Source organism: Brienomyrus brachyistius, chromosome 10 (genome assembly GCF_023856365.1).
Source record: "Brienomyrus brachyistius isolate T26 chromosome 10, BBRACH_0.4, whole genome shotgun sequence".
Taxonomy (NCBI): domain Eukaryota; kingdom Metazoa; phylum Chordata; class Actinopteri; order Osteoglossiformes; family Mormyridae; genus Brienomyrus; species Brienomyrus brachyistius.
Window position 1 is genome coordinate 3,093,777 of NC_064542.1, and position 23,015 is coordinate 3,116,791.

General features: G+C 41.5%; 1 protein-coding gene across 16 annotated transcripts in view; it reads left to right on the forward strand.

The window, feature by feature from the left end:
- Positions 1–23,015, forward strand: part of LOC125750548 (protocadherin gamma-C5-like) — a 221,901-nt gene that overhangs the window by 56,775 nt on the left and 142,111 nt on the right. Inside the window, exon 1 of one of the 16 annotated variants that reach the window (XM_049028505.1) lies at positions 1,287–3,917. The exons of 10 other annotated variants lie outside the window; for them this stretch is intronic. In XM_049028505.1, the coding sequence (XP_048884462.1) occupies positions 1,476–3,917 (2,442 nt within the window). In that variant the 5' untranslated portion in view covers positions 1,287–1,475. Of the gene's footprint in view, positions 1–1,286; positions 3,918–6,810; positions 9,348–18,621; positions 21,468–23,015 lie in introns of those variants that run through there. 5 more of the 16 variants (XM_049028533.1, XM_049028524.1, XM_049028545.1 and 2 more) reach the window with 5 other exon arrangements.

Consider the following 23,015-nt stretch of genomic DNA (forward strand, 5'->3'; position numbering starts at 1 on the left):
AGTATGTTTAATTTGATCATTAGTGAGACATAATCACACTTAAGATACTGGCACAGGAGCTTAAAAATGTGCGTAATTTCCTCTAGGGCTGAGTATTTGGCTTCCATCTCTGTTCCTTGTATTTCACGTTTGCATTTTCTCCCCATGCTGGAGGATTTCTCTTAATACTGCTGTTTGAACATACTTGCTCCCATTGGAACATGATCACTGCAGTTTGAACATACTTGTTCCTGTTTCAACATGACCACTGTGTACCATGCCATGAACTGGCGTCCCTCCCAGGGTGTTCTTTTTTGTCTGAGATGGGCTTCCGCCCCCCATACACTGTTATGTCATCAATGAAGGGGTGATGGATGATGATGGACAGATGGATGGATAATCATTGATAAATTGTTAATAAATATTCTTTTTTGTGGTTTATGGTAGGGTGTTGACCCCGGTGAACACTTTTGAAATAGCTACAGTTGTTTTTTGCAATATAAATGTTTCCTATATAGTACACTTATTATTGCAATATCCAGAATTTGTTATTGAATATAGATGATTTACTCACACTTGCAAATCGTACTGTTAACGTCATTTTCCGTACCACTCTAATAACGGGAATATTTGTTGTTCATAATAATTGATGTTATTCATTCACTGGGTCTTAAACTGCTAGATTTTATGTTATTCCCAGTGTTACAGTGTTTTCTGAACTGGTTCCTGGTCTGCATTGTCTAACACAGTCCATGCCATTACAGACATTTAAAATTACAACTTGACATTTTGACTAACTTTAAAGTCAGATATTTGAGTTACATGAATAATGGCTTTGTAGTCAGTGATTGCCATAACTAGTATAAAATAAGTACTGCAATAAGTATAAATTTGCACTGTCCTGATAAGAAATTGTCTTGCTTATTACTTTGTGCAGTGAGTACTTACTTGCTTACCAGTGCTGTTTATAGGCCTAGTTTAGTCCTGTTTATAGGCCTAGTTTAGTCCTCTTCTTTGAGTTTAGTACAGAACTTTTTTTAAAAAGAATTATATCACCATTTTATTTAACAATAGGCAACAACTATTATAACGCACTAAAAAGTAATGCTATGCCCTCAAACCAATGCTTTGATTTTAATCATGTTGTGCTTGCAGTTATCAGTCCATTTAGGATAACTAAGAAAGAAGTTAAATATAAACGCACCATACATCGTAGGTTGCAAGGACCGGAACTAAGTATCAACAGAGTAATTTTAAAATATTACGCATGGTGTCGCTATTCACTTGCTATGGGAGTTTATACGCCACTCCTCCCCTCCAGTCTAATAAGCATAGCAATCGACGAGATATACCGCTGAACCGTCACCTTAACTGGCCTACTGTATGGATGGGTAGAATTAAATTCCTATAACTAAGGCATAGCTAAGTATATTCAACCGTGGACTTCCATATAGATTTTTTTTCAAAATTTTCTTAAGCTGGACTGTTTAACTTCGATGTTTAGAAACGTCTATCGATTAAAAACACAAATGGATTTACAAATCTTGCCGGGTGTGCGTCGGGAGTTGTGTCTTTTGGCCTGTCTCATGTTTGCGCTACCGCAATCTTTTGGGGATATGACTTATTCTCTGCCGGAGGAGATGAAACGTGGATCTGTGATTGGAAATATAGCAAAGGATTTAGGACTTGATTTGGAAAAAATGTCAACCCGCAAAGCCCGTGTGGATTATGAAGGTGGGAATCGACGTTACTGCGACATTAATCTAAGTACTGGAGATTTGATGGTGGTGGAGAGGATTGACAGAGAAGCGCTTTGCGGGAAGAAGACTTCTTGCGCTTTACAATATGAGCTTATTCTCGAAAATCCTTTGGAATTACATCGTTTTACTCTCCATGTTCTGGACATTAACGACAACTCTCCACTATTTAAAAAGGATCGAATTAATTTAGAAATCAGAGAATCCGCTCCTAAAGGGACTCGATTTCTTTTGGATGAGCCTCACGACGCAGATATTGGTCAGAATGCAGTTCAGTCGTACACATTACAAAGGAATGAGCATTTTGTTTTAAATACTCAAACAAACAGTGTTGGGGGAAGATATGGTGAAATTGTGTTAGAAAATGAACTGGATCGTGAAAAGCAAGAGGAGTTAACATTGGTACTTACCGCCCTTGATGGTGGTACACCACAGCGTTCTGGCACTGTAATTATACATGTCAAAGTCCTGGATGCGAACGATAATGTCCCCGTTTTTAGCCAAGCTGTCTATAAAGTCAGTCTGCCAGAAAATTCCCCTTTAGGCACTGTAGTTGTTACTGTAAGCGCCACCGATGCCGACGAGGGAGCTGACGGTGAAGTGATTTATGAGTTCGGGCGTGTTTCAGACGAAGAAGAAAAAACATTTTCTATTGGTCATAAAACGGGAGAGATAAAGGTACTGGGAGAAATTGATTTTGAGCAAGAATCGACTTACGAAATCCTAATTCAAGCGAAAGATGGGTCTGGTTCTGCTTCGTATGCAACAGTTAAAATAGACATTACTGATGTGAATGACAATTCCCCCAAAATATTTTTTAAATCGCTGACCAACCCCATACCTGAAGACACGTTATCTGGCGCAGAGGTGGGCATCATAAGTGTGCAGGACAAAGACTCGGACAGAAATGGACGCGTTCAATGCTCCATTCAACAGAATGTTCCTTTCAAGTTAGTACCGTCTATCAAAAATTATTATTCACTTATAACTGCGAGAGAGTTAGATCGTGAGGTAGTGTCGGATTACAACATTACAATAACCGCCACCGATGGGGGCTCTCCTCCGATGTCGTCCACTAAAACTGTTGAATTATCTATTTCGGACGTGAACGACAATCCACCAGTATTTGATAAACAGTCGTACGGTGCACACGTGAATGAAAATAACAAACCGGGCTCTATCATCGGTTCTGTTACTGCAAAAGATCCAGACTGGAAACAGAACGGGACAGTAACCTATGGTATATTTCCCAGTGCGATTAATGGTGTTCCAGTATTTTCTTTGGTAACCATTAATGCAGATACGGGGGTGATTCATGCTGCAAAATCATTTGATTATGAGCAGTTCAGAAGTTTCAAAGCCCATGTTATTGCCAGAGACAATGGTTCCCCTCCGCTCAGCAGCAACGTGACGGTGACCATCTTCGTAACAGATGAGAATGATAACTCTCCACAGATACTATACCCTGATCCATCAGGAAGCTCCTTCATGACTGAGATGGTCCCTAAAGCTGCTCATGCGGGCTCTCTGGTTTCTAAGGTGATCGCTGTGGATGCTGACTCTGGGCAGAATGCGTGGCTCTCCTATCAGATTATTAAGTCGACTGATCCCGGACTTTTTACTATTGGTCTTCACGGTGGGGAAATCAGAGCGCAGCGGGACGTTGCTGAATCGGACAGTATGAGACAGAACCTTATTGTTCTAGTAAAAGATAATGGACAGCCCTCTCTGTCAACTACCTGTTCCCTGCATCTGCTTATTTCAGACAACTTAGCCGAGCTTCCAAAACTGAAGGATATGTCTTACGAAGAAAGCAATTCCAAACTAACTTTCTATTTGATTATCGCACTTATCTCCGTTTCCGCCATTTTCATCGCTTTCATTATTCTCATCATGGCCTTAAAGTTTTGCTGCAGGAAGAAACCAAGACTGATGTTTGACGGCGCGGTCGCTATCCCCAGTGCATATTTCCCTCCCAGCTACGCAGAAGTAGATGGAGCAGGAACTTTGCGCAGTTCTTGCAATTACGACACGTACTTAACTACGGGCTCACGCACCAGCGACTTTAAATTTGTAACATCTTACAATGACAATTCTCAACTTTCCGACCAAACCCTAAAGAAGAGTTTTAATGAAGCTATTCAGGACAGGACACCTGAAGGAAATCATGGGATTAATGAGGTAAAGTCTGCTGTTCAGCTATATTATTAGCATAAATATAATCTGAATAAAGTGGCATTACTTATTTAGCTTTTTTATATTTTGCACTTTTCAAGAGAATATTTATGGTTTCTGTTTTGTTTTTAAACCTATTTCAAAATGAGGAAAAGGTGCCTTTGAGTTTAAATTTAATAAACATTTGTCAGGTTCCTAGGACAAGATTTGATTTTTGAACAAGTGCTTGAATTTTAAGATTTTTTTATTAGCAGTAAAATTGAGCTTCACTTTACAATGAGCTGGTTAAAACTTTTAAAAGAGTGTTTCTAACAAAATGAGCAACACGCAAATGATCGTTAACGTTAGATCAAGGAATGTCGTTCAGGAGAGGCTTTTGGGGATTGATTCTTATTAACTATTTACAATATTTCTCAATTGGATGAGCACTTTATAGGGATTTCTTTTCATCTTTGACTTATTTTGTTATGCAACAATGTGATATTTGCATTCAAATTTCACTGAAAACATGATTAGTACTTTGAAGATATAACAACTATGGTATTATTGCAAAAGAAAAAAAACAATAAAAACATTTTCTAAAACAGATTATAATCTAAGTATGTATATTACTTGCTGTGCCCTTTATTGTAACCCTCCAAAAGGAGCTCAGGTGTGACATACTGTCTGTATTAATCATATGTATAATTAATAATAATTAATGTGATTGCAGGTGAAATACATTTGTCTCAGAAATCTTCCAAGGATGGGTGATGAATGCAAAAGCAACACACAGTCATAGGGTTTCTAAAATAATGATAGTATAAGGTCATAAAAATTGCTTGTCAGATGTGGAATAAAGAGTGATGTTAGTTAACTCTAAATTGGCTCTTGAAACACAGGTAAATTTGTCACTTTTTGGGGTGAGATGGTGGTGCAGTGGTCAGCACTGTTGCCTCCCACTCTGTGACCTGGGTTTGTGTCTCTGCCAGGATTCCATGTGTGTGGAGTTTGCATGTTCTCCCTGTGTTGTTGCTGTGTTTCCTCTGCGTACTCCTCCCAGTTCAAAATTTGGAGCTGCCAAACTGTGTGTGAGAGAGTGAATGGTGTGTTAGTGTGCCCTGTGACGGGTTGGTGCCCCATCCTGGGTTGTTCCCTGCCTTGTGCCCTGTGACGGGTTGGTGCCCCATCCTGGGTTGTTCCCTGCATGTAGGCTCTTGGATAGGCTCCAGCCCCACCCCCCTCCCATGACCCAAAGCAGGATAAGTGTTTTCAGAAAATGGGTGGATGGATGGAACTGTAAACCAGATCATCCTCCACAAAATAGTAGTGCAGTAAGAGAGATATCATTCAAAACAGCTACAGGTGGTAACTGGAAAACATATGAAGCTTCATCCTAAAGGGAGAATAAACTGCCTTAAGGTGATGATACTTGGGGCAGGTTTTTGCTGGGCAATTAACAACCAGGTGAGGCAAAGGGTAACTTACCTTCATCTGGATGACTGTGAAAAGTTGCCCAGTGCCGATCAAAGTTTTTCAAATAGAAATTTGTTTCCCACTATCAATAGGAAAGTGCCCAAGCAACATTGTTGAAAAAGTTGCCCTGTGTATCACCCTAAGAGTTAAGTTTAGTTTTTCTAGGTTTAAAGTAGTCTGCTTTGAACACATATGTAACTGCAGATTGTACTATAAGTGACTTTACTGGCAGTAGGTACAGGAAGGATTAGGTACAAGGTATCATTTCAAGTCAATTGGACCACACTTTATTATTACTATTATTATTATTATTATTATTATTATTATTATCATTATTATTATTGTTATTAATAATAATATTAAGTATCGTCGTTATTATTATTATTATTGTCATTATTATAATTATTAGGGGACAGCATGGTGGTACAGTGCTTAACAGTATTGCCTCACACCTCTGGGACCCGGGTTTGAGTCTCCGCCAGGGTTACATGTGTGTGGAGTTTGCATGTTCTCCCCATGTCGTCGTGAGGTTTCCTCCGGGTACTCCGGTTTCTCCCCACAGTCCAAAGACATGCTGAGGCTAATTGGAGTTACTAAATTGCCCGTAGGAGTGCATGTGTGAGTGAATGGTGTGTGAGTGTGCCCTGCGATGGGTTGGCCCCCCATCCTGGGTTGTTCCCTGCCTCATGCCAATTGCTTCCGGGTTAGGCTCCAGACCCCCCACGACCCAGTAGGATAAGCGGTTTAGAAAATGGATGGATGGATTATAAATATTATTGATTATTAATAATAATTACTATTATTATAATAACAATAGGGGTAACAAATCCTGTAGCAGCTGACATAGAGTAGAACACCTATTCATTTACATGGCAAAGGTTCTGATTGCAAGGGTCAGGTGATTAAGTTTAATATGTCTAATGTTTCTTGAAATTTTGCAGGGTGCCACGTCGGTTCCCTCCACCTACAGGGATAGGGCTTCCAGTCCCACCCTTGCTCTGTGAATGTGCAGGTTGCGCATACCCTCCCCATGTTGAATGTCAATTTTTATGGATACCCTGGTTCCCTGTCGTAACTCTAAATCCCAGCCCCTGCTTTGTGCACTGTGCTGCCTGAGGTGGGCTTTGGGCCCCACCACACACCAAGATCAATGAGTGAGTGTTGTCTTGTTTAAAAACAAAAAGAAAAGAAAAAAATATCTTAAGTGTGTTGATATCACAGAAGGTAAAAGAAGTCATCAAAATGAAAGAAAGAGCTTTAAAATTTGTAAACATATTTAAGTACATTTATGGACTTAATACAAGCACCGTAACCGTTTTCGCAAATTGTGTTAAAACGTCTCTGATGAAATTCGGAAGCTTTATGAAACAATGTATCATTGCGCTGCAGTTCTTTCAATGAAACTCACTGTGTCGCTGTTCAACAAGAAGGCAATGCGAGGTCTGTCTTCCCACCCACAGTTACGTGTTGTTAAAACTGAGCGAAGGGGGAGTTTTCTTGACTGCACTCTGCCTCTTTGTACCTTGGCGAAATTTGGAACGGCCATTTGGATTATAAAAATAACGGAAAGTTATAATAATGGAATATGACGGTCTCTCCGTTATTAGACTGATCTACAGCTTGATTGTGCTCGTTTTTGTATTGCATAGGGCTAACGGAGATTTCAGCTATGCCATTGCCGAGGAGATGAAACACGGATCTGTCTTTGGGAATATAGCAAAGGATCTACGTTTGGATGCTGCAACACTTTTGGATCGAAATGCCCGTTTAGATGTTGACGGTAGTGGCAGACGTTATTGTGATTTGAATTTGCACACTGGAGATTTGGTTATAGCTGAGAGAATAGACAGAGAACAGCTTTGCGGACAGAAGGCCGTGTGCTATTTGAAGTATGAGCTTATACTGGAAAATCCATTAGAGATTCACAGTGTTGTCATACAAATCCAGGATATTAATGATAACGCACCTCGTTTTCCGAAAGATTCGATCCGGCTAGAAATAAGAGAGTCAGCAGGTAAAGGAGCTCGCTTTCCAGTAAATGAGGCTAACGACGCGGATATCGGACAAAACGCGGTTCAGACTTACACGCTGCAAAGTAATGACCATTTCAGCTTATCTGTTCACACAAATTCAGATCGTGGCAAGTATGGTGAGATCGTATTGGAAAAAGAGCTGGATCGTGAACAACAAGAGGAAATAACATTAGTACTTACCGCCGTTGATGGGGGGAATCCAAAGAGATCAGGTACTGTTGTTATACAGGTCACTGTTCTCGATTCTAATGATAATGTCCCTATGTTTAGCCAGGCTGTCTATAAAGTCAGTCTGGCTGAAAATTCTCCCTTAAACACTCTGGTGGTGACAGTCAGCGCCGACGATGCGGATGAGGGAGCCAATGGCGAGGTGACATATGAATTTAGCCGAATATCCGACGAGGCTATTAAATTGTTTAGCCTTAATCACCAAACGGGTGAGATCACTGTAATCGGGCAAATTGACTTCGAAGAGGAGTCCGAATATGAACTTCGTGTTGAGGGGAAAGACGGAGCCGGGCTCGCGTCTCAAGCAAAAGTAGTAATAGAGGTTGAAGATGTAAATGACAATGCCCCAGAGATTTTTCTTAAATCTCTTAATAGCCCAATCCCCGAAAACGTTATACCAGGTACAGAAGTGGGCATTGTTAATGTGCAGGACAAAGATTCCGGGAAAAATCGACAGGTCCGCTGTTCAATTGTAGAAAATGTTCCATTCAAATTAGTTCCCTTTATAAAGAACTATTATTCACTGGTAACTACAAGTGAACTAGACCGTGAGTTGGTGTCGGATTACAATATTACGATCACTGCAAATGACGAGGGCTCTCCTCCTTTATCATCTTATAAAGCTCTAAAGTTATCTGTATCGGACGTGAATGATAATGCACCTGTATTTGTTGAACAATCGTACACCGCTTACCTCAGTGAAAACAATAAACCTGGGTTATCCTTTTGTTCTGTTACGGCGAAAGACCCAGACTGGAGACAAAATGGCACAGTAGTCTACTCTCTGATGCCCAGTGTGGTTAATGGTCTTCCCGTTTCCTCTTTTATAACCATTAATGGCGACACAGGGGAGATTCATGCTGCAAAATCATTTGATTATGAGCAGTTTAGAAGTTTCAAAGTCCATGTTATTGCCAGAGACAATGGTTCTCCTCCGCTTAGCAATAACGTCACGGTAACCATCTTCATAACAGATCAGAATGATAACTCTCCACAGATACTATACCCTGATCCATCAGGAAGCTCCTTCATGACTGAGATGATCCCTAAAGCTGCTCATGCGGGCTCTCTGGTTTCCAAGGTGATTGCTGTGGATGCTGACTCTGGACAGAATGCGTGGCTCTCCTATCAAATTGTTAAGTCGACTGATCCCGAACTTTTCACTATTGGTCTCCACAGCGGCGAAATCAAGCTGAGGCGAGATATTGCTGAAACTGATAGCATAAAGCAAAACCTCATTGTTTTTGTGAAGGATAACGGACAGCCCTCTCATTCAAGTACATGTACTGTATATTTGCTTATTTCTGACAACTTGGCCGAGCTTCCGGAACTAAAGGACATGCCTTATGAGGGCAGTGATTCTAAATTAACATCTTATCTAATTATCGCACTAGTTTCCGTTTCCATTTTTTTCGTCTCATTCATTATTCTTATCGTCATTTTAAAGTTATGCCGCAGGAGGAAGCCTAAACTGTTGTTTGATGGTGCGGTCGCCATTCCCAGCGCTTATTTCCCTCCCAACTATGCAGAGGTGGATGGAGCAGGAACTCTGCGCAGTTCTTACAATTACGACACGTATTTAACTACGGGCTCGCGCACCAGCGACTTCAAATTCGTTACATCTTACAATGAAAATGCTCACCTTGCGGACCAAACCTTAAAGAAGAATCTCGACGAAGCTATTCGGGACACGACGCCCGATGATGCATATGTTAATGAGGTATAGTTTGTTGTTGAAATATTTTATAATGAAATAAACCTTATTTTTTGAAGTAGGCTATCATCTGTGTAAAACATTATTAAGTATAAACCTGTTAAAATGCTTCTTCAGGGACATCACTTTCTTCTTGTTAAAAAAACTTTTCTATATTTGCACAGAAACGTTTAAATGTTTTCAGTAATAATAGTAATTATTATTTTTTAATAAAAACATAAGACGTATTTCAGAGTGGGGGGGGGGGGGGGGGTTGCGATTTCAGAATAAACACACGTGTCTTTGTCTGGTTCCTATATAGCAGGATGTGAATTTTGAACAAGTTCTTGTAAATGATGATTCTCTTTTAATTGAAGTCCTAAAAGTTGGCCTTTACTTTGCAATGTATTTTGACAAGATTGTTTCCTTCAAATGGAGTTTGCAAGTCTGATTATTTGCGCAGGTTCTTTTTCTCTGTTAGTCTTGCTGGTAGTTGCCGTTTTTTGGTGACACATACTTAACAATGGGCTCCCCTTATCAGCTCTTTGAATGACAGAACAAATGCCAATGAAACCAGTGATCACAATAAATAAATAGTTGACCAATGTGATTTCTCAACCCTGGTAGTGATTTGTTAGTTTGTTTGCTGGTTGTCTATTTAAACTTGCACATGTGCGCATACTGGAGCTGTTCAGGTTCTGAAATCCTGACCCCACTGTAATAAATGCTGCACATTGCAATGGGCCATGCAGGTCTATTCCTCCTTATTTCCACTCCTGAAAACAGCCAACTGGAGTGATTGTTGTCATGCGGAGTTATATGTGTAGTTGTTGTGCATTGTTTAGAATATGTGTTGTGATGCTTACCTAAATTATTGGAGAATTTAAATAAAACCATATATATTTTAATTAATGTCACTATTTCGACACATATAAGAATTACTTTTAATACCCAAACATAGCATTTTTGCTGAATTTGAAAAGTACATAAAACGTTATTGTTATAGTTATATCGTGAATCATTTTAAAAATGTATAGAGGACACTGAGGATACATTCTGTTCAGTGTGCTCTATTGCATTAAATGATTGAAAAATAGTTTACAGCATGGAGAACTATTGAGTATGATTGTATAGTATAGAATTTTAATTGTGCTATTCTTTCATATATCCATCCATCTGTTCATTTATCCACAACTTAATAATTTAAATACAAAGGACTGTTTACTGGGGAGATGAATGACACCAAATCAAAAATTGGGGGGGGGGGGGGGGGGGATGTCTACCCCAGTGGCGGCTGGTCATAAAATTCTTGGTGGGGCTGATGAACCAATAGATATCCCTTCCTAGTCCAGTATAAGCTTTTAAATGAAGTCAGAAAATGACAACAATTTCACAATCATAATTTAATTTCCTTAGTTGGCTGGGTGATATTTATTTCGGGCTTATTGGGTCCGAGCTCCTTAACGTGAATTTTTTCCCACTATCGTCCTTCTCGCAAAAGGGTAATTCAATAACGATGTCACCGAACTTGCTGGATGCTGCCCCTCAACTGTCGTCGTCACCATCATCTCTCTCTGGCTGACCTGAGAGCAATCCAGAACTTTCCCGCATTTTCTGTAGCAGGGGCGAAATTTCCAGCGGCCCAAAACTATTTAATTCGGCGATGCTGATAGGATGATGGTTATATTCGCCTAGCAACCATACACGATTGGCTGTTTCGCTGATTGGTGATTGGTGGAAATCTGTCGGTGGAAATTCACTGTTGAATGAGAGTCAGTTTGTGGAAATGTTGTTTAAATAATTCAGATTGTATGTAGGCATACACTATTAAGTAAAACTGACACTGATAAAAAAAATCTATTTTTTTAATTTTTATATATTTTATTTTATACCTGGCCATCTAGGAGGGCGGTGCCCAAGCGCCCCCTATGGGCCAGGTGCCACTGGTCTACCCTCCATTGACCTCGGTTTCTATGCCCCTGCTGGTGAGTATGGTGGGGGACTGGAAACTATACCAAGCAGCACAGGGAAGGCTGAGGTCAAAAGGCAAGCAGTCTGGAATCCATATATATATATATATTTATGTGTATGTATGTATATCCCATCCAGGGTGTATTCCAGCCATGTGCCATTCGCTACCTGGCATAGGGTGCAGGTCAGTAGTATGTATCTCACTGTATCTCTGTGTATTGGATCCTTGGCAGGGGCCCTAAAAACGTTGTTGGGGACCCAATGTAATATGCTTTCATGGGGCCCCAAATCTCTAGCAGTGCCCCAGGGTAGGAATCACAGGATTCACATTTGTGGTTGGATAAAAATCTATATTGGAAATACATGCATGTAGTAAAATGGCGCTGGAGGGTAAGTTACTTGTTGATTACTTGGTCATGCCCTTATCTATCCTGCTTCTAATCGTGCCGTTTTCTTTTTTTAATGCACTTCACTGCTGATCCCGACTGAATTTTCCGGTTCTGAAATACAGGTAAGGAATCATTTCTTTCTTGTTCACTCTTTTCAGATGTTAATGTTTGCTGTGAGGTAATGCGATCTCCTTATGCACGTAACAATATTAGTGAATACCCAGCTTTAGAAAAAGTGAATACAGGCAACAAAACCACAACCGCTGGCAAAAGTATAAATGCAGGTATAAAATGAAATGTCAGGGACAAGTCACTATTGAAATATTACAGCATTAATACTCACTCAGGTGTGTCATCAATTAAGGCATCACAGATGCACACATACAAACAGAGAAATGTGAGACAGACACAGAGTGGTCCAAAACTCGCACTGGTGCTTGGAGCTGTGGAGAGGGTGGATCTGATGAACTGATGCACACTGGTGCTGGTGACCTGAGAACTGGCATCTTTTAGTACAATCAAGCTTTGAATTACCTCTAATTAGAGGCCCATGTCTCGTAGCTCAGGACTGCAGGAATATCAGCTGGGTGTCACAAACTGTGTGAGAAGCCTGGATGTTCACGGTTCACCCCAAATGATCAAAAAGGCCAAACATGTTATAGGTTAATAACCTTTTTGTTAAGTGACTGTAATCACAAGAACAAAAATGTATACAGGCCTTCACTGTAAGCTGATCCACGCAATGCAGTGCACTTTGCAAATTAGGCAAAAAATATATATAGTGTATGTATTTACATGACTGGTACATTTAGTATAGGCTGGTACATTTAGTTTAACTGAATCTGGATGGAGGCTTTACAACAATAAATATCTAGATGCAGAATAGTTGCAGGTCTTGTATATTCAGTTACATAGATTTAAGACAAAGAGTTAGTGTGTGAAGTACAGTAGACCATAGGATAGTTCAGTGATTACAAACAAAAACATGCATTTACTACACTAATTAACATCTCTAAATTTACCATTGTGTGTGTGCCTGTATGTGCACAGTGATAGATATCCTCTGCAGTGTGCAGTTGGGACCAGGCCCTCCAGTTTACAAAATCAGATGGGCCACAGGATCAGTGCTAGGCAATGTGTGGCTCTGTGCCTGTGATCGGGAGGCTGCCAGTCCAAATCCCGCGGTTGGCAGATCGAGGCCCCTAACCTCAGTTGCTTTATGGGGTGGGTGACCCTGCTTTCTCAGTTCCATCTTGCTTCAGATAAGAGCATCTGCTAAATAAATATATGTAAATATGGTACAAGTAGAACTGCTGCTCCTCCCCATCGAAAGAAGCCAGTTGAGGTGGTTCGGGCATCTGTCTAGGAGGCCTCGTGGACAGCTCCCTGGGGAGGTGTTTTGGGCATGTCCAACCGGGAGGAGACCCCGGGGCAGACCCAGGACACGCAGGAGAGATTATATCTCTCGGCTGGCCTGGGAACACCTTGGTATTCCCCCAGTGGAGCTGGAGGAGGTGGCTGGGGAGAGGTAGGTCTGGGCATCCAGGCTTAGACTGCTGCCCCCATGCCGTGATCCCGGATGAGCGGCAGATGATGGATGGAGATGGATGGATGTGGTACTTTGTGTGTTCACCAGACTGCATTCTAATTGTACGTCTGATGTATTTTGTTGAACGAACCGATATACAGGATGCTGTGTCCAAGATAAATACAATGCAGGCCTTATTAATGGTAATTAATGTATACAAGCACATATAGTAATGTAATGCAGGTCTGGAATCTACTGTCAGTGGTGTGTATAAATGCATTCATAAACCAGCACAGACAGATGAGTGGTGCATTTTTAGCATTTCAGCAGCACTTAGGGCTCTTATGAAACATGGACGCTGCTCATAGTTCTGATAATACAGTTAATCCATTACAAAGTCTTTCCCGGGCTGTACATTGTTTAGGGTGGAGAAGATAGCAGGGATTCAATGACGTTTCTTACAGAAATCTGGTCCCCACAATGTAATAATTACAAAAAACACAGATCCACACATGCATGCACACACATGCGTGCAGACACACAAACGCATGCACACACACACACACACACACACACACACGCACACACACATATGTACGCACACAAATGCACACAAACACACATACACATATGCAAATTATGGTCAGTCCAGAAATGCCAATCTGTCTGGTGGCACTTTGGACTCCTGGGGGGAACCAAAAGGCCCAGAGGAAACCAGCCCAACAGGGGGGAGATGTGCAAAGACCACATGTGATTGCTTCCCCCATCCCAGGAGGTGCAAGTTAGCAGCAGTACTCACAGACACCATGCTGCTTCTCACTGACACAAACGTTAATTGATAGTATCAGTCACCATGCTACTCTAATCCCCTATCTGCAAAGAGTTGGAAGGGCGATTTAAAGCTGTATCTGACTGCCGTACATGTGTGTCAAAAAAGAGGGAAGGGGGGATTTTGAACTGTGCCCTGACACTTAGAGTCACACCTAAGCAAGACCTTCCTTTTCGGGTTCATTTTTTTCAAAGTGCACTTTCTGTAACAACCAGAATATGCCAAACATGCTCTACAGTGGTCTGTCGTGGTTTTTTAAATGTGCAATTTTTCTAAATGTTTTTTTTTTTATACTTTAAGTGTTATCTGACTGGCCAGCACGTTAAAAGTAAGGACAATGCTTGTCAGAACCCATGTTACATCCTATTCAAGCATCACTGCTTTTAATGCATAATGCCAGCATAGGCCAGCACTGGAGACAGCAGTTTGCATACTGTAGCCCAAAACTGAAGACAGCAATGTGCATTCTGTGAATCAGAACTGGAGAACAATAGTGTGCATTCTGTAGGCTGGAACTGGAAACAGCAGTGTGCATTCTGTAGGCCAGAACTGGAAACAGCAGTGTGCATTCTGTAGGCCAGAATTGGAGACAGGAGTTTGCATTCTGTAGGCCAGAACTGGAAACAGCAGTGTGCATTCTGTAGGCCAGACCTAAAGACAGCAGTGTACATCCTGTAGGCCAGAACTAAAGACAGCAGTGTGCATTCTGTAGGCCAGAACTGGAGACAGCAGTGTGCATTCTGTTGGCCAGAACTGGGGACAGCAGTGTGCATTCTGTAGGCCAGAACTGGAGACAGCAGTGTGCATTCTGTATGCCAGAACTGGAGACAGCAGTGTGCATCCTGCAGTGTGAGACTTGTAGGACAGCACTTGAGGCAGCAGTTTGCATCTTGTAGCCAAGCAATGGCTACAGCAGTGTGCATTCTGTAAACCAGAACTGGAGACAGGAGCGTGTACTCTGTAGGCCAGAACTGAAGACACCAATGTGCATTCTGTGAATCAGAACTGGAGAACAATAGTGTGCATTCTGTAGGCTGGAACTGGAAACAGCAGTGTGCATTCTGTAGGCCAGAACCGGAGTCAGGTGTGTGCATTCTGTAGGCCAGAACCGGAGTCAGGTGTGTGCATTCTGTAGGCCAGAACTGGAAACAGCAGTGTGCATTCTGTAGGCCAGACCTAAAGACAGCAGTGTACATCCTGTAGGCCAGAACTAAAGACAGCAGTGTGCATTCTGTAGGCCAGAACTGGAGACAGCAGTGTGCATTCTGTTGGCCAGAACTGGAGACAGCAGTGTGCATTCTGTATGCCAGAACTGGAGACAGGAGTTTGCATTCTGCAGCCCAGAAGTGGGGACAGCAGTGTGCATGCTGAAGGCCAGAACTAAAGACAGCAGTGTGCATTCTGTAGGCCGGAACTGAAGTCAAGTGTGTCCATTCTGTAGGCCAGAACTAAAGACAGCAGTGTGCATTCTGTAGGCCAGAACTAAAGAGAGCAGTGTGTATTCTGTAGGCCAGAACTGGAGACAGCAGTGTGCATTCTGTAGGCCGGAACTGAAGTTGAGTGTGTGCATTCTGTAGGCCAGAACTAAAGACAGCAGTGTGCATTCTGTAGGCCAGAACTAAAGAGAGCAGTGTGTATTCTGTAGGCCGGAACTGAAGTCGAGTGTGTGCATTCCGTAGGCCAGAACGAAAGACAGCAGTGTGCATCCTGCAGTGTGAGACTTGTAGGATAGCACTTGAGGCAGCAGTTTGCACCTTGTAGCCAAGCACTGGCTACAGCAGTGTGCATTCTGTAAACCAGAACTGGAGACAGGAGCGTGTACTCTGTAGGCCAGAACTGGAGACAGCAGCGTACATTCTGTAGCCTAAAACTGAAGACAGCAATGTGCATTCTGTGAATCAGAACTGGAGAACAATAGTGTGCATTCTGTAGGCTGGAACTGGAAACAGCAGTGTGCATTCTGTAGGCCAGAACCGGAGTCAGGTGTGTGCATTCTGTAGGCCAGAACTGGAAACAGCAGTGTGCGTTCTGTAGGCCGGAACTAAAGTCGAGTATGTGCATCCTGTAGGCCAGAACTAAAGACAGCAGTGTGCATTCTGTAGGCCAGAACTAAAGACAGCAGTGTGCATTCTGTAGGCCAGAACTAAAGACAGCAGTGTGCATTCTGTAGGCCAGAACTAAAGACAGCAGTGTGCATTCTATAGGCCGGAACGGGAGTCGAGTGTTTGCATTCTGTATCCTTCACAATACTAAGCCATACAAAGGTCCCCAATGAAAACCCTGCATTCCTACATCACCGAGATTCCAGTCTCAATATTTATAAGATTACATTTGTAGTGTCTGCAAATCTGTGTATTAGATGAGACAAAAAATTTGAGAAATTTCAATAGGTGCAAGTAGTTTCTCCTCATAAAAAGTATGGTATCAGGATTGTGTTAGCATAACAATAAGTTTAAAATCAAAGGAATAGAAAAATGCTCAAAAATAGACAGGGTTCTAAGGGATACAGACTATTGATTTCTAAAATCAGCTCTGTGTCCCACACTATGTTACAAACAGTGTTAAGATATTCAATTTGACATTAACCAGAATTTACACTGCTGTCTCCAGTTCTGGTTTGCCATGATATCAAAAAGGCCTAAATATGTCATAGTTTAATAATGGGTACATTCTTGTTATGTGACTCCAATCACAGCAACATAACAGCAGATACACACAGTACACTCGTTTTCACATTAATTGCATGCAGATCACTACTGTAATACAATGCACTTTACAATTTTGACACACACACGTGTTATTATGCAGGTGAATTTAACAAATTTGATATTCACTACAACAGACTTATAAACCAGATGGAGAATAGCCACAGGTCTTATCTGCATCCTTACATAGATTTTAGAATTAGACCTAGTGTCTATAACTACAGGCTAATTGTGTGTAGTGTTATAAAGTCATGGTGGCTCACTGTGTACCTTTGGGGTCTGGGTTGTTTCCTGTGTTCTGTATGTGTGTGGAGATTGCATGCTATTCCAGTATCACATGACTTTCATCTAGGTACCTCCAGTTTCCAGTTACAGTCCAAAGACATGCAGTTAGACTGACTGGCACCTCTAAATTGTCAGTAGTGTGTGATTGTGTGCGTGAATGTGCCCTGTAATGGACTATCATGCTGTTTAGGGCGTACCTCTGCCATGTGCTCCATGGCCTGGGATGAACACCAGGCTGGCCTCTGACCCTATCCAGGATAAGTGGTTGGAAGATGTATCAGTAGTACACTACAGTTGTGTGTTTTATACGTGTTTAGTGGAACAGACTTTGGACATACATAGAGCACAAATACGGGATACTGTTCCCAGTGCAGTGTAGAACACAGGCATGGATTTAAGCACACAGAGATATATATCATGGTTTAATGCTTGCCCTGGAGTGCAGTGTTTACTGGTTACAGTACAGAATCTGCACGACCGGTAACAGGAGCAGTAACCACTGTCAGAGGTGCATAGAGTTACATTCAGACAGCTGTAAAAATTGGTGCTTTTTATGGCAGTTTGGAAGCGTTTTATGCATTGGGAAACATGGCTGTTCAGCACAGAACTGACCTCAAGATAATTCTTTATGTAACATGTTAATTAGTTGATGCTATTAAGCATATTACTCTAATGACCATATCTGGAATGAGAGGAGAAGGTCAGCTGAGGCTACATCTTGCCAGTCATACTGGATTGGAGTTTTCTGACCAGTTTGGGGGGTAAAGTTTACTTTTCTTTGGAGGTTCAGCTTTCTGTAGAAACCCATGTAAATGTTTTTCTTCCTTTGGTGAAAGTCAGCTGCGCAATCAACTGTAAATATACTGTAGGTTAGCAATGGACCAGTGAATAGCCTCATAGACCAGAACTGGAGACATTAATGGAAACCCTGCAGGGCTGAACAGGAAACAGCAATGTGCTCCCTGTCAGGCGGAACTGGAGACACCCGTACAAACTCTGTAGGCCTGAACTGGAGACAGTAGTGCAAACCCTGTATGCCTGAGCTGGAGACACGGGGTCCGTGCAAACCCCGTAGGCCAGAAATGGAGACAATAGTGCAAACCTTGTAGGCCAGCAGTAGAGGCGTGAGAATCCACCCTATAAACCAGCAGCAGCTGTATCCCGTATGGACTCAGATACAGTAATGACTGGTAGATGTTTTGTGTCTGTTTCAAGTGAGAAGTGTGTAGTGTTTTTGTGATACTCATAGATTCTCTTTCTGTGCAGTTAAAGCCTATGGTTATGATTCTGGCACTGCATAATGGTAGCTGACGGACCGGGTTCTCAAATGTGGGGTCAGTTTGAACCCAAATTGCACACAATTTTGCTCTGTCAAAATTGCGTAAAAGTTCATCATGACGAATGAACATATGAACATATATGGGGCTGTACCCTCAAGGGTCTGCCAATTGTACCCTTACCTGTAGGTACAATTTGTTGGTGTTAGGTGTAGTTGTACCTTTTAAGATACTGGAATGGACTCATTCCATTAATGCTGTTTGTACCTTTGGGAAGTGTTTCAGATTTAATTTCTGTACCTTAAAAGGTACAATTACAAGGCTACAGCCCCAGTGACAAGGAACAATTTTTACCCTTTTTTCTGAGAGTTTATACATTATTAGGAAAGATGCATAAGGTCATGTAAGGTTTTATATGGAGTACAACGCTGCAATATTTCAGTACCATTTAATAATTTCCTGTAGTTATCTGAGTTACTCTACTGCTAATCCAGTGATACTTTAGGTGTTATTCTACAGTTTCTCTCTAAGGGCCGCTGTTGTCCTGGAAAACCTCCGTTTATGGACCTATTAAACGTCAGATCCAGGAGCACAGAGTATCATTAGCTGGGATGGGAGTGATATGCGCACCTCGCTCTTAAATTAAAGGAATTGAAATACGCGATCGAACATAGGTTACATTTTATGTTTCCCTGTAGGGTTTTGAGTAAAGTTTTGTATTTTTACATGATTTATTTTGATGTATTTTTGTATTAATGCAACTGGAAGCATCTGCAGAAGAATAATGGGTGCGTCTTTGACTTGGCAAGTATGGGCTTCCGTTTTTGTTTTTTGTTGTAATGTCGTCTGTGGACAAATTCGATATTCCATACCGGAGGAAATGAAAAAGGGTTTGTTAGTCGGCGATGTTGCTAAGGACTTGGATCTGGATGTTAAGCGTTTGATGTCTGGGCGAGCGCGTCTTGTTATTGACGGCAGTAAGCAGTATCTAGAACTACATAGAGACAAAGGATTACTGGTGGTGAAGGAAAGAATTGACAGAGAGCAGCTGTGCGGTCAGAAATCTCCATGCAGTTTCAGCCTTGAAATTGTTCTGGAAGACCCCTTAGAATTGTATGCGATCACGGTTGAAGTTCAGGATATCAATGACAATGCACCGGTATTTTCAAGGAATGAAATACGGTTAAAAATTAGCGAGTCTTCACCAATCGGAACACATTTCTTACTAGATAGTGCCTTGGATCCTGACGTAGGTATAAATACGCTGCAGAGCTATACGCTAAAGCCCACTGACAATTTTGTTTTGAAGCAACACAATCGTCCGGATGGCAGAAAGTACGCCGAAATGATCCTGCAGGCACCGCTTGATCGAGAAAAACAAAGTGAGCATTCTTTAATTTTAACAGCGGTCGACGGTGGAAACCCACAGATGACTGGAACAGTTAAAATACACGTTACCGTGCTGGATGCAAATGACAACTCGCCAGTCTTTACGGAGGCTGTATACAAAGCTAGTATTAAGGAAAACTCTATGCGGGGTACGCTTGTGACGAAAGTGAGTGCAGTAGATCTGGATGAAGGATATAACAGTAATGTTAGCTATGCCTTCACCCATGCTGACGAAAACATTGATAAAATATTTCTGTTAAACCCGGATACTGGTGAAATCAAAGTTATAGGTGAAATTGACCATGAAGTTCTTGAACAATACGAAATCAACATACAAGCAAGCGACCCTTGGGGTCTGACAGGATCATGTAAACTGACTGTTGAAATACTGGACGTGAACGACAACAGCCCTGTAATCACACTGCCATCATACTCTGGTAAAATTCCCGAAGACTCTTTACCTGGTACAGTCATAGCTTTAATTAGTGTTCAGGATCTGGACACTGGCAAAAATGGCCAAGTCAGTTTATCTATTGAAAAGGGGCTTCCCTTTAAGATAAAGTCATCACTCAGGAACTATTATACTTTAGTAACGGAAACTGTTTTAGATCGTGAAAAAGTTTCCAAATACAACATTACGATAATTGCGAGTGACGAGGGTCTGCCTTCTCTAACCAGCATCAAAATGATAAACCTTGAAATATCTGATGTCAATGATAATGCCCCTGTGTTTGGCCAAAATATGTATAGCGCTTATGTGATGGAAAATAATACCCCCGGGATGTCTGTACTGGCGCTGCGGGCAACAGATCTAGACTGGGGGGAAAATGCTCGCGTTTTGTATCACCTCATAAACACTGACATTAATGGGGCGCCCATCTCTTCATATTTTTCCCTGAACTCTGATACGGGAGTTATTTACTGCACAAATTCTATTGACTACGAACAGAATAAAGAGTTCAAAATACATGTTAAAGCGCAGGATGGAGGCTCGCCTCCTCTTTGCAGTAACGTGACTGTTATTATATACATTCTGGACCAGAACGACAACGCGCCTCAGATTCTCTACCCCGTACAAGCTGGCGCCACTCTGGTGGCTGAAATGGTGCCTCGTTCAGCAGACGTCGGCTATCTTGTCACGAAAGTGGTGGCTGTTGACGGGGACTCTGGACAGAATGCCTGGCTCTCATATAAACTGTTGAAGGTTACTGACAGACCTTTGTTTGAAGTTGGTCTACAAAACGGCGAAATCAGAACTGTACGTCAGGTCGGTGATAAAGATGCTGTCAAACAAAAGCTAACTGTTATAGTGGAGGACAACGGACAGCCGCCTCGTTCAGCATCAGTCAATGTTAACGTGGCGGTGGCGGACAGCTTCCCTGAAATACTCACCGAATTCAGCGATTTCACTCAAACCAAGGATTATAACGACAATCTAACCTTTTATTTAGTTTTAGCTTTGGCTGTAGTTTCCTGTCTTTTTGTCGTTTCCATCACAGCCATCATATCTCTGAAATGCTACAGACAAAGGCGAGAAAAAATGTTTGGCGGGAATCTGCCAGTTATCCCTTATTACCCACCGCTTTATGCCGACGTGGGGGGGACAGGAACTCTACAGCATGTCTACGATTACGATATGTACAGGACGACAGACTCCAGGAGGAGTGATGTGAAATTTCTCAGACCTATCAGTCAAAGCCTCGTGAGTGTTGAAGCCCGCGGTGCAGAACCGACTCAAAGAAAACAGAAAACGTACGAAGAGTCGTCAACGTTGGTAAGTCGTCTAATTCATTGTGTTTTTAATGGAGAAACGATTACTTTACATGTGTATACTGTGCTTTTGATCATTGAATTCTCGGGTTCGCCAAAAACGCATTGGAGTGGTAGGCTACATATTTACGGAATATTCGTGAGAAATAAAACGCTGTCATCTCTTGCTTCTCACATGCTACTTTTGTCTCTCTCATATTGATGTATACAATTTCACGGTGGGAGTCAACACTAAAAAGGTACAATACATAAAGCAGTTTTGAAATGCAATAGGTTTTGTAGTCAAACTATGTTGCGAGGCGTCTATTTATCAGAAAAGGTATGTTTGTGCCAACTACTGCAGTGCATGATGGGTGTGATATTTGGATATTGCTACTTAAATTTCGTCATCTGCAACGGGTGTAGATAGCCACAAGCTGTGAATTTGGAAAGGGGGGTGTTGTGTATTTTTGCCGCAGGACCAAGTGTATACTTGTTACATAACTGTTGATATATAACTATAAGGTTTTGTCTAACCACTTTTTTTAGAACATAATTTTTTGGTATTTTGGTATGATTTCTGGACACTCTTCCTTAGTTTGGGAAAAGATAATTAACATAGAAATAAAACTGCCAGTAGATTTTAATTGTTTTCATTTATTGTATGTACTGTAGTCCTACGATATTTAACTAGACATTATTATTTGTGTTATTTAGAATGTGTGTGCACTCTAGAAGGTCCTGCATTTCCTACTTTATTACTTAAGCCAGTGCTTCAACATGTCGCTGTCTATGTCTGTGGTCCTGAAAAGAATCACAGGTATTATTGACAATGCACCCACGTTCAGCCAAAGTATGTAAGCTTCCAGTGTGGTAGAAAACAATACTCCGGGCATAGTGATAGCTTCTGTCTAAGGTAACAATGCAGACTGGAATCAAAATACTAGAGTATCTTATTTTTTACAAGTCACTCGTCAGTGGAACAATTTCAAGCTTAATATATGTTCATTCCGAATCAGCAGTATTGTATTCACTTTGCTCATTTGATTATAAAATAATTACAGGGCTTGATATTTACATAAAAGCCCCAGACAGAGTGCATTCTGCTGGCTCATTGGTAACTGAACTGGTTCCTTGTTCAGCAGATGTGACAAATCTCGTTACAAAAGTTGTAGCTGTTGATATGGAGAGAATGCCTGACTCTCATACAAATTACAGAAAGCTACAGACAGACCTTTGTTTGAAGTGGGTTTACAGAATGGAGAAACCAGAACTATATATATGCCAGATAAGTGACAAAGACCTGATCAAACAGAAGCTGACTGTTACAGTGGAGGACAATGGGAAGCCCTCTTTTTCAGCTGTTGTCAATGTTTTTGGCTGTAGTTTCTGTTCATTTCAACTTTAGTAGTTATTGTCAATAAAAATCTACAGATGGCGCTAGTCCTGGATTTTCTACCAGTCTGATCTCCCAGTTATCCCATATTTTCCAACACTTTATCCAGACAATGACTTTTATTTACACATGAATTTTGCGGTGTGTCAAAGTTCCATTATCCATTATCCATGAATT